Source organism: Mesoplodon bidens (assembly GCF_964165515.1).
Source record: "Mesoplodon bidens genome assembly, chromosome: 6".
In the NCBI taxonomy this organism is placed as follows: domain Eukaryota; kingdom Metazoa; phylum Chordata; class Mammalia; order Artiodactyla; family Ziphiidae; genus Mesoplodon; species Mesoplodon bidens.
Window position 1 is genome coordinate 33,092,794 of NC_138162.1, and position 12,545 is coordinate 33,105,338.

General features: G+C 42.3%; 1 protein-coding gene across 1 annotated transcript; it reads right to left on the bottom strand.

Annotated features, from left to right (window-relative positions):
• Positions 1 to 11,023: 11,023 nt before the first annotated feature.
• LOC308619090 (large ribosomal subunit protein eL37-like) lies at positions 11,024 to 11,382 on the bottom strand (the record flags this gene model as incomplete). The annotated part of the gene is made up of 1 exon (XM_081237614.1): positions 11,024 to 11,382. The coding sequence occupies exon 1, from the start codon at positions 11,315 to 11,317 to the stop codon at positions 11,024 to 11,026; it is 294 nt and encodes a 97-aa protein (XP_081093740.1). The 5' UTR covers positions 11,318 to 11,382.
• Positions 11,383 to 12,545: the final 1,163 nt, after the last annotated feature.

The following is a 12,545-nucleotide window of genomic DNA, read 5'->3' on the forward strand; positions in this document are numbered from 1 at the left end:
TTCCCTTTGCAATTGATTTACTTATATAAAAAAGTAAATGTTTTGTTTTTTTGATCTCTTAAAAAAGATTTCCATCCCTCCTATATTTTGGTTGTCCTAGGTTAATGGTGGCTCTTGACATCTCCATAATAATAGATCCAGGATTTTACATATGTTTGCTCTTCCTCACAGCAAAACCTCAAGGTAGGAATATTCTTCCACTTTGAAACAGAGCATATTGAAGATGGAGTGGTTGAGTAGCTAAATCTAAGTCATAAAACTAGTGTGGACAGCTTAAAACCCAGGCCTGTCCAGCTAACCAGGCTTCCCCCGTAGTAAGTGCTTAGAATGGATGAAAGTTTCTTCCAGAACCTTCTTCAATCTCAGGGTCACTAGCTCTCTCCTTCTCTTATTGTTTTCTCTTTCATAGGTGACTGTTCTATGGGCCATGGTCGGATGTTTAGTTAACACAGAGGGTCTGGGGACCCTTGTGATTGGAGCCAATGGCTGGATGGGGACCTGGCAGAGTTGTACTTTTAACAGTTATTACAGCAGAGAAAGAATGAAGTCTGCCTGTAGGAGTGCCCAATCCTGCCCGTTGGTCATACCCCCTCTACCTCTGGTAAAGTTGTAGAGGATGTTTTGGGATAGGTATTCTTTTTTGACTCTGGAAATGAAACTTCTGCCATGTTTAGCTGTGGACACATCTGCCAAAGCAGCTGCGCGTGTTACACAATTGTGATTCTCACCCGGTAGCTCTGGCCTGACCATAGGCAGCAGACACCACCACTTTTCTTGCTCAAGGATGAGCTGTGGTGATGAAAATAGACTTTCTTCCACCCCGCCCCAACCCAGGGAAGAGAAGAGAAATGATTCCACCAGGTCTGTGGGAGGGATCCAGTGGGATGTGGGTGACAGAATAGATCTTGGCTTCATGGTCAGAGACCTGGGTTTCAATTCCAGCTCTCAGTCTGAGCTTGCTGAGCTTCTGCTTTCTCCTTGGTGAAGTGGAGACAAGAATATGACTTGTCTTATGGTGAGGACTAGGAGGCAAGGTTTATATCAGAGCCTGGTGCTGCAGACTTTGTTTATTAACTCATTTCATCCTCACCTCAAACCCTATGAGCAGATACTATCGTTATCTCCACTTTGCAGAAGAGGAAACTGAAGCAGAGGGAGATTATGTAACTTGCCCAAGGTCATGTATATAGTAAGTGAACTGGGATTCAATCTGGTGAGTCTGTATTCTTAACTAGGACTCCACACTGCCTCTCACTACAGGACACAGTAAGCCTCTACCTTCCTGATGCAAGTGATGTTCTCTTACCAGAACAGGATCTGTCCTATGCGAATTGAGATATGAAATTCAAATATGATAAGCCAGAGTAGAAATCCATAAAGTCACTTTAAATAAAGAGTCTTCCCGAACAATGGGACTTGTCAACGACAGGATTGAGGTAACTATGTATTAGAGGATGGAGTGAAACACTAGGAAGGTGGTTTCACAATCTATGTTTGTGAGGATTAAAGGAAATCACACAGTGACTGGGCAGAGCTCATCCTGCTATCATCCAAGCCAGAGTCTCGGGCGATAGACCTTGAGAATTACAGCTCCATGGACACAACTATCCCCACTGAGTCCATCTGCCAAGGAGAAAAAGATGTTTGATGAGGATGGCTTGAGTTTCTGGTCGACCTGATGGCTGTCTCTCCTTGTAAATGAATGCACTGTTACTCCAGTTTACACATCCATCTCTTTGTGTTTGGTTGATATGAATCTTCTGTGAGACACTAATCTATTCTTTCTGTTCTAATCAAATCAGGTTTCTGATTGCAGCAACATCAATGGACCTAGAGATTAGCACACTAAGTGAAGTAAGTCAGACAGAGAAAGACAAGTATATGATATCACTTATATGTGGAATCCAAAAAAATGATACAGATGAACTTATTTACAAAACAGAAATAGACTCACAGACATAGAAAAAAAAACTTATGGTTCCCAAAGGGGAAAGGGGGGGGGAGGGATAAATTAGGAGGTTGGGATTAACATATACACACGACTATATATAAAATAGATAATCAACAAGGACCTACTGTATAGCACAGGGAACTCTACTCAATACTCTGAAATAACCTATATGGGAAAAGAATCTGAAAAAGAATAGATATATGTATATGTATAACTGAATCATTTGCTGTACACCTGAAACTAACACAACATTGTAAATCAACTATACTCCAGTATAAAATAAAAATTTTAAAAAGAAATTGATGCAAACATTTTAAAAAATCAGGTTTCTGAGATGGAAAAGCATAGACAAATCTTGACATATAGGCAGATTTCACAAAAATAATAAAATAAATGTAGACTGTGTGGCTCATCGATGACAGCCAGTTGGACTTGTTCAGCAATACTGCTGATGCACCATGCACATTGCCCTCTGGAAGCTTCCCCTTGGCTTCTAGAGAGTCACTGATGTAGTCCTGGCTACCGCTTCCCCTGAAAACTCTGGACAGTTTTTTCTTTTTTTTTCTTTTTTTTTTTTTTTTGCGGTACGCGGGCCTCTCACTGTTGTGGCCTCTCCCGTTGCGGAGCACAGGCTCCGGATGCGCAGGCTCAGCGGCCATGGCTCACAGGCCCAGCCGCTCCACGGCATGTGGGATCCTCCTGGACCCGGGCACGACCCCGTGTCCCTGGCATCAGCAGGCGGACTCTCAACCACTGCGCAACTAGGGAATCCCCGGACAGTTTTGATGGTTAGAAAAAGCTCTCTGGTCTAATTTGAAAACCTGCCTGCCTTTTGTTCCAAACTTTTGCTCCTGTTCTGCACTTATCTGGCCCTCCATCCTTGGGCCAGCCCTTCAAGGGTTTTGGTGACAACCGTCATCACTCCCAGGCCGTTTTCTTCTCCAGATCAAGTGGCTTTCACTGTTTTCTCACATGGTGTCCAGAATCTCCATGGACCCAGTTACTGATTTCGCTTTTCCATAAGATTGGAGAATTTTAATAGGGTTATCTAAGGGCAAAAGAGAATAGACAGGGATTCTACAAGGGGTCTGAGGCCCAGCTCAAAGCTGCTGGGTGCAAGAAAGACATGTCATAGATGATTTATGTTTTATCTAATAATGATGAGGCTGACTTTGCCTTCTATTCCAGGTTTAAGCTATGGTTGTATAATGTAAATACAATAGTCCTCTTCATTCTCCCATTTTCCTCTGCCACATAGCTGTAGGGATTGTCAGGCCCCAATGGAGAAGCTTTAATGAGGTCTGTGAGTCCCAGTCTGTAGGTCTTGAGTCTCTCAGTGTGGTTTATAATTCTGTCAAGAAGGCAACTCAGGGACTTCCCTGGTGGCACAGTGGTTAAGAATCTGCCTTCCAATGCAGGAGACACGGGTTCGAGCCCTGGTGCAGGAAGATCCCACATGCCATGGAGCAACTAAGTCCATGAGCCACAACTACTGAGCCTGCGTGCCACAACTACTGAAGCCCACATGCCTAGAGCCCATGCTCCACAACAAAGACAAGCCACTGCGATGAGAAGCCCACGCACCGCAGTGAAGAGTAGTCACTTCTCGCCGCAACTAGAGAAAGCCCGCGTGCAGCAACAAAGACCCAACACAGCCAAAAATAATAAATATATTTATATAAAAAAAAAAGGAAGGTGGCTCACATACAGCTGCTGTCAAAGAGGGGGAGCGTGGTGAAGGACTGGCAAGGAGAGTAGCTGCATGGAATTTTGGCTGTGTCTGTCAACACTGTAGTCCCAGCAGCCCTACCTAAGGGATCTGATGGGTGGGGATGGTGTTACAGTGCACAGACCTGTGGAAGAGCCATCACTACAGCTGCTAAAATAGCAGCAGTCTCAAGTCACGGTCAAGTAGCTATGTGTGTGTTGGGGACACACAGAGGTATATTGTTTCGAAGGCTGGGAAGAGTGGGGTAGGTCTCTGTGCACTGTCTTGGAAGGTGGTCCAAGGTATACTTTAAAGTGAAAACAAAAATCAGGCTTAAGAACATTCTTAAGTAGAGTAGAGTGCAATTCCATTTTTGGTGTAAAGAAAATTACATATGTTGTAGAGTCATAAAGAAACACCTAGAAGAAGATGTACACTTAACTGTTAAAAGTGCTAACCTTGCAGGGCAGAGAGAGGGTGGGAGACGGATTTTTAAAAATTTTTGTGGGGTATATATTTTCCATTTTTTTCCTTCTAGATATTTTCTGTAGATCTCTTCTTTTTTTTCTTTGTGTGTTTCTATATTGTTTGAATGAAAGAGGATTGCTTTTGTAAAAAATACCAGAGCTTTCTGAAAGGAACCCTATGTACTACGTTTGCCTTTAATTTTTTTCTTAAGAGTAGGTTTTAAAATTATAAAACTAATACTTTATTGTAAAAACTTAAAAAGCATAAAATATTATACAATGAATAGTAGGTCTGCTCACTGACCCACTCCCCAGAATTTCTGTGCAGATACAACTGTGCATATGCCAACATGTCCCTTTAAAACTACTCACATACAAATGGGAGCCTACAGTGTTCTGCACTCTGTTTTGTTTTGTTTTGTTTTAACTTAGTAGAATTTTTCCTATAATGACATATGCAGATTATCATATGGTTGTTCCATGATTTACTTACCAGAAATTTAAGTTATTTTTGTAAATTATATATGTGGTATATACATATAAACAATATGGTAAAATGAGGCTCTTTTAGGCTCAGTTTCTTTTTTAAAAAATATTTACTTATTTATTTGGTTGCGCCTGGTCCCCCTTACCTATTTTCTCTTTATCTGGTCCATCCGGAGGAGGCAGTGAGGTGAGGGGAGGGAGTAAGGTGGAAGACAAAAGATGACCTTGCTTTTCTCCCCTACAAGTGGCATCCACACTAGAAACAGACCTGAGCTTAGGAAGGGTCTGAGCCAACGGATTTGAAATGAAATTTATTTAGAGTTCTGATAAACACACTGGAGTGTGCTTTGAAATGACAGAGACTTTCTTTCTGTGAATGAAAGGACCAGGTAAATGAATTCTCAGGGTGAGAAAAATAAAGTTCCATTCTCACTGCACTTTATCGAGTCCAGCTCGTTCGATGTACTTTGTGAACATGTGTGATTTTATATGTAGTATACATTTCTACAAGTGGAATTTCTGTACAAGAGTATATTTTAAATTTTGATAGATATAGTCAAATTGTCTTCCAAATAATTTGTTCCCATTTTTACATTTTCACAGTGATGAATGAAAGTGGTGTTTTCTCAACACATCCTTTCTACTCTATAAGTATCAAACATTTTAGTCTTTGCTACTCTACCAGGTTAAAAAAATGGTATTTCATATAGAGATATTTTCATTATGAGAGAGGTTAAGGTTGTATTTCTTTTTTTTTTCTTTAAAGATTTTTTTTTTTGATGTGGACCATTTTTAGTCTTTATTGAATTTGTTACAATACTGCTTCTGTTTTATGTTTTGGTTTTTTGGCTGCGAGGCATGTGGGATCTTAGCTCCTCGACCAGGGATCGAACCCACACCCCCTCCTTTGGAAGGTGAAGTCTTAACCACCATACTGCCAGGGAAGTTCCCTAAGGTAGTTGTATTTCTTTTTCTGTGAACACCATTGCAAATGTCCTCTGTTATCCATTTTGTTTTTTTTCCTACTGGGTTGTTGGTCTTTTCCTTATTAATTTGTGAGAACTCTTTATATATTAAAGCATTAACTCTTGGCCTATCAGATATGTTACAGATATTTCTCTATGTGTGTTATTTGCCTTTTGTTGTAGGTTATTATGCATTAATGAACTCTCAAGTGTGTGGGTGCTATTGTATAGAATGAATACAAATTTACCTTAGAGTTCTCCTGAATTAACAGATTGTTCTTTTTCCTTTTATATTTTCTCCATCAACAGATGCTCCAAGCCTATATAAAACCATGGCAGGCAAGGGATGACCCTTGAGGTCAAGAGTTTGGGAACCACTACTCTAGGCTGTACTGGTTCTACCTAACCTGTGCCACCCAGAGCTGAGCCAAGCCCTCCTGGGTTGAGTTCAGCACTACATCTCTTGTGAAGCCAGAAATCATTAAATTTCTAGTTCTTCATAAGACACAAGCCACAGCATTTCAAGGTGGGGTCAACAAAAAGGAACTGGAATGTCTCTCTTCCTCTCCTCCTTTCTCCTTTTCCCCTTTGCACCCCCTCTCTTCCTCCTTTGCTTTTCCCTCTTCTCTAGCCTCCTAAAGGGGAGACATAAGGCAGACAGAACCAGTGGGAGGGGAAGGTAACAAAGAGGGAAGGCTCTTAATTGTTAAGATGAAGCCTCCACTCTTTTGCTTGACCTTCCTGGCCCTTCACATCTGCCCCCCTCTCCTCCCCTCTGTCCTCCACACCCTGCCTCTCAGCCACCCAGTCTGTTAGCCCTGCTTGGCCTGGGACAGCGCTCTGGCCTTGCCACCAGCTGGTTTCTCTCCTGAGAGCTTGCTTCCCCTTCCCCGCCTGGTGTACTTGTACTTTTCAAATGTCACTTCCTCTGGGAACTTTTCCTGGCCCCATCTGAGTTAGCCTTCCCTCCACAGCCTCTCACCTTTCTTATAGCATTTACCATGTTCTTCTACAGGGCTCTGGTCTCTCCCATCAGCCTGGGAGGCCCTTGAAAGTAGTAACTTGCCTGTTTGCCCTCTGGGACTGATCCAGTTCTTGGGACATGGTAGTGGTTTCGTCAGTGTTCATTGAATGAAACTTTGTTTAAAAGGCAAAAGTGTGTGTTGGGGAAGGCGTCACGAGCCTGTAGCTGGAACAATATCCTTCTCACTGGTGACGGGGTACCAGAGAGCTTCACCCCATGCCAGCTTCTCCTCTTCAAGTCCTAACTAGAGACTGGCAAACTTGACTAAGTCCTGTGAATTCATACATAGGCATTACCTCAACTGGACAGAGGTCAACCACTGACCTCCAGCAGAAACCCCATCCCCTTTTTCACATAAGGGAAGAAGCAGAGAAAATTCAGAGTCACGGCTATTGAGCTTCATCCCTAAGAAAAATCTGTTTAGAACAGTGGTCCTCAAACTTTGGCCAGTGCCAGAATCACCTGGAGAACTCTGGTAAAATATCAAGGCCCAGGCTTGATCCTACTTCAAGGACCCTGGGCCTCTGAATTTTTCAGTCACTCTCCAGGTGATTCTGCTACAAACCAGTTTGAGAAACACTGGCTTACAGGAAGGGGACTAAGGCCCCCTCTGTTATCCCCAAAACATTCTTCCTTCACTGGCTACTAGGCCAATCTCTTCAAATACTGTTTTCTGCTTGTGTTTCTTCCTATAGGTTCAATCCAAAGTGGTTGCAGGCTCTTGCTTTTTCTTCTCCTCATGCCCTCCCCTACCAGGTTTCAAGCAGAGTTTAGTTTGCGTATGAGTTATTCATTAACCACAGCAGCATTATTTGGTGCCCACTACATATGCATGGAATGACTACATATACAAACAAATAAGATAGTTGAATCAGGAAGCACTCATGAGTGTCTATTTGGAGCAGTAGGTTAGGCACTAAGGGAAATAGAAGCCATGGTTCTGCTGTCGGGGAGCTTGCTGTTGGGTTGTGTACATGGAGAGGGTGAGCTGAGAGTCAGGTGTCACAATCCTGCTAGTGGTTGTGTGTCTCTCTGAGCTTCAGTTTCTTCAGCTCTTACATGGGAATAATAACACTATCAATAATACCCATCTCCACAGTTTAGGGTGAGGACTAAATAGAACGAAGAGAGTGAAAGTGTTTTCTAAACAAAATTTTAAACGTAAGACACTGTCACAAAGAAAAAACAACTTGGTGAATAATTTTTTAAAAAGTCTCCAGCTCTCTCCAGCCTACATTTTTGGAATTCTTCCCCATAGGTATCAGTTTTTAATCAGAGGTGGCACATTTTGAGACACTGAGCTGTTCTTTCCCATCTTAGTTTCCGAGCTCTTGCAGAGATGTGGCTAGCCATGGGTGGATTCCTTTGGGACCTGTTGAGAGGGGATGTGCTCCAGAAGCCTTCTCTCCTTGCCTCAGGGTCAGCTCCATTTGCCTTCTGCTGATTCGGAGCCATCACAGATGCTGGTGGCTCTCCTTTGTCTCTGAGTGGCATCAGGAAGACCACATTCAACTTTTTTGATGTATTTGCCATTAGCAGAGCATCACTTCCCTTTTAAAAGAAGAAATTATTCTCTATCAGGAAAAACATTTTTTTGCTAACCCTTTGGACGGTTTGCACAAATCATACAGAAACAGACCACGTTTTTCTCAGAAATATGGAGAAATAAATTCCAGGTACAATTCTTGGCTTGTATTACTAAGCCCGAACATTTATTCGTGCTTCTTAGCTTACTGAGAAGCTAGCTTCTCATCAATTTCTCACTATCACCTTTCAAAGGAGCTTATACTGTTATCCCTCTTTTACAGATAAGGAAAGTGAGCCCCAGCAGGGAGGTCAGGCTCTCACAAGATCTCACAGCTAAGAAGATATTAGGATCACCCTTCCAAATGGGCGAAGAAAACGTTCAGGGTGCTTGAGGAACCCAGCGTGCTTACACACCAACAGCTAGGATGTTTCAAGAGTGATTCTCACCTGTTTTTGTGTGTGAGCTCTGCAGTTGTCACTCCCCAAGGATTGCTGAGAACACCCGTCACATCTGTCAGCACAGCTCCCATTTCAGCTCGTAAGGAAGGGCCTATTATGGGGTTGTTAGTCATGCACGTGTTGCTCTTGGTGATCAGCTCAATACAGACCTCAGCCAAGAACCCAGCTTTCCTCACCAGTCTTGTAACTCCTGTAAAATGTGGAGTGAATTTTTCCTTGGTTGGGTTCCCTGCTCACAATAACATTTCCTTGACTTCTGAGTTTGTACTATCTCCTCTGGGAAGGCTGCTGTTGTTGAGATGAAGCCTCCACTCTTTTGCTTGGGCATTCAGATCACTTGATGATCTGATTCTGCTTCTTCTAATTCACATCCTCATCAGTTCCTTCCTCTCTGTGTCTGGGCTTCTTTCTTTTTTCTGCAAAATTAGAGCTCCTGTTGAGTCATTTCCTAAAGATCTAATAAACCATCCTTCCTCTCCACCTCCACATTCACGGTCTTAGTCCACGTCTTCTCCATCCATCTTCTAGACAAGGGTAAGTGCAACAGCCTCCAAAGGGTCACCTGGCTTCCAATCTCTCGCCTATTATTAGTCCACACTTATCTTCCTAGAAGGCACGTGTGACTGTGTCGCTCCCCTGCGGTGGCTCTCCATTGACCCATGATAAAATCTATACTCCTCAGGGAGGCCATCAGCCAGATCAATATAGTCATCATTCCCCAAATTTGTCACATTCTTTCATTCCTCCCTACCTTTGCCCACACCCTTTCCTCCCTAGGGGTGTCCTCCTCTCTCCTGTTTTGTAGGAACACTCCTAATAATTCCTCAAGGCTCCATTTTTATGCCATCTTTTCTATGTAGCCTTTTCTGATGTCCATAGTAAGAATGAATCCTTTCTTCTTTGTGCCTTCATGATATTTTATACCCATGACTCATTCATTCGTTTTTATATTTATTGCCTTATCAATCAGTTATTGAGCAGAAAATACATTATCAGGCAGTGATAATTCCAGGGAAGGGGTAAGGGTGTTAGGGAAGTGAGTGATCTAGACAAAGACATCTAAGACTTTATCTTTACTCTTAAGGAACTGCTGGTTGGGACATGAGACACAGAAATCAATAACTTTAGTACAGCTTATTAAAAGATTTGATGAAGATGTGAACAAAGGGTTGTGGGATTACAGAGAAGGCGGCAGATTAATTCTGAAAATCAGGGAGGGCTTCACGGAAAGGTAGACGATTGAGTTGGGCCTTTAATTTATTTGTTCAGATTTATTAAGGACTTGCTAGCTGTCAGAGACATTCACCTATGAGTTACATAGAGAGAACTTGGCAGTGAGGAAGGATGCAGAGAAAGCAATTGCAGCAGAGAAAGGAGGCTGGGCAAATGCATAGACTTGTGAAAGGTCATGGAAAGGGAGGGATTTTGTGTGGCTAGAGCTCAGTTAGCACTGGGAAAGAGAGAAGAAATAAGGCTAGGAGAGTAGGCACCAGACTGTGAATGTTTGTCTACAATTACGGCAGACTGTTTGGACTGTATCTCTGTAAGGCTTGTTTTGTCACATTTCAGTGTGTCTCACAGATGGTTATGCCCTATGCTGTCTCTTCTACTACACCGTGAGCATCTTGTGGGCAGAGGCCATAGCTTCTAAATCTTCAGGACCCAGCTCATTGTGTGACATATAACAGGCACACAGTTAATCTTTGTTGAATTAATAACTTTAACTCCATAATTCTCTTTAGTAGGAGCTTGGTGTCATGTGTTTTGAGATTTATTTATATTTTGGCTACTATTCCTCATGAGCTGCTATGCTGAATGGGACCCCTCCAGTGTTAATTTATAGGGTAAACTTTACGGGTTAAGTGGACCCAGAATACATGTCACCCAAGGCAGCCTGAGGCAGCCAAGAGAGCCTGCATCATGTTTAAGGGGAGCCAAAGCTGTGACTCTGGGAAGACTAAGCTGAGTATCAAGATCAAGTGTAAATGTCAACTCTCAAATGTGAGTAAGCATCGAGAGGCAGAAAGGGGAGAAGTGGGAGGGTGGAGCATAGTGCCAGGATGAGAGAGGCCAAGGGGTCCGGAACCAAGGAGGTGACCAAGAGGAAAGTGCTGAGGCTCCTGATGGGTGGCATGTGGTACCTGATGGGTGGCATGTGGTACCTGATGGATGGCATAGAAAGCTAAAAGCGGGTTTGTTGCTCAATCATCTTGCAAATATTTCCAGATTTTTATTTGCTTCCGCAGTTATTTCTTGACGAAACTAGTGATCAGCAGATCTATTACAAATTGATCCCTAAGTACATTCCAGAGCCATTAATTTAAACTGTCAATTTGAAAATTATAGTTTTAATTTTTATTTTTTTCTAATAAGCAGTAGAACGACTTTTTTGTTTGTTTGATTTTTAAACCAGAACATTTATTGCATGACTAATCATTAAGATGAACTGGATGCTGCAACAGCTGCCCTCTTGGGTTTAGGTGTGGTTCCTTCACAGAATCCATGCCTGAATGTGCGGCATACAATTTTTAGGTGCCTCATTCGACCATTCCCAGTGGTATTTCGTCTTTTAGCTTTAGCACTCCAATTATGCTCTCTCTTTCTCTTGGCAGGGTAGCCACATTTGCCACAGGTCGACTTCTGAAGGTGGTAGGCCTTAGAGCCACAACGGTGGCACAATGCGTGCATCTTATTCCGACGCTTTCCAAATGATGACGTTCCCTTCATCATCTCGCTTCTGCTGCTGAGACCAAAGATAGAATGACTTTTTAAAACAGAAATTTTATCTGGAATCCAACATAGAACACAAGAGGACATAGTGTAAACCTTCAACAATTAGTGGAGAATACTTCACTGTAGAACTCCTGGAGATCTCAGAGCAATCCTAGAACTCTGCAGAGCTCAGATAGAAAACCACAGGCCTAGAGGTCAAGGTCAGTTCTCACACATCCTTGAAGGCTTGAATTTAAGAAACAAGTGCCTGAAAGTACGATGTTGCCTTCCTTCTTGCAAATGCATCAAAACATGAGGGATTTTTTTTTAAGAGAAAAATATAGGTATTTTATTGACACCTGAGTGAACATTAGATTAAATAAGGCAATGTGGCAATCAGCATATTTCTCTTGCAACTGAACCCATTATTCCAACCATATAGTTTGGGGATAAAGCAAGAATAGAAATAGTATGCCTGGCACCTTATAATTTGTGCCTATCTTAGTAAATATAGTTAAATTGATGATAAAATAAATAAATGAATGGTCCACCAAGACATGTTAAATGCAGTCTCTACATTCATGTGGATTTGTTTCTTTTTTTTTGCTTTATAACAAATTTAATCAGTTATACATATACATATGTTCCCATATCCCCTCCCTTTTGCGTCTCCCTCCCACCCTCCCTATCCCACCCCTCCAGGCGGTCACAAAGCACCGAGCTAATCTCCCTGTGCTATGCGGCTGCTTCCCACTAGCTATCTACCTTACGTTTGGTAGTGTATATATGTCCATGCCGCTCTCTCACTTTGTCACAGCTTACCCTTCCCCCTCCCCATATCCTCAAGTCCATTGTCTAGTAGGTCTGTGTCTTTATTCCTGTCTTACCCCTATGTTCTTCATGACATTTTTTTTCTTAAATTCCATATATATGTGTCAGCATACAGTATTTGTCTTTCTCTTTCTGACTTACTTCACTCTGTATGACAGACTCTAGGTCCATCCACCTCATTACAAATAGCTCAATTTCATTTCTTTTTATGGCTGAGTAATATTCCATTGTATATATGTGCCACATCTTCTTTACCCATTCATCCGATGATGGACACTTAGGTTGTTTCCATTTCCGGGCTATTGTAAATAGGGCTGCTATGAACATTTTGGTACATGTGTCTTTTTGAATTATGGTTTTCTCAGGGTATATGCCCAGTAGTGGAATTGCTGGGTCATATGGTAGTTCTATTTGT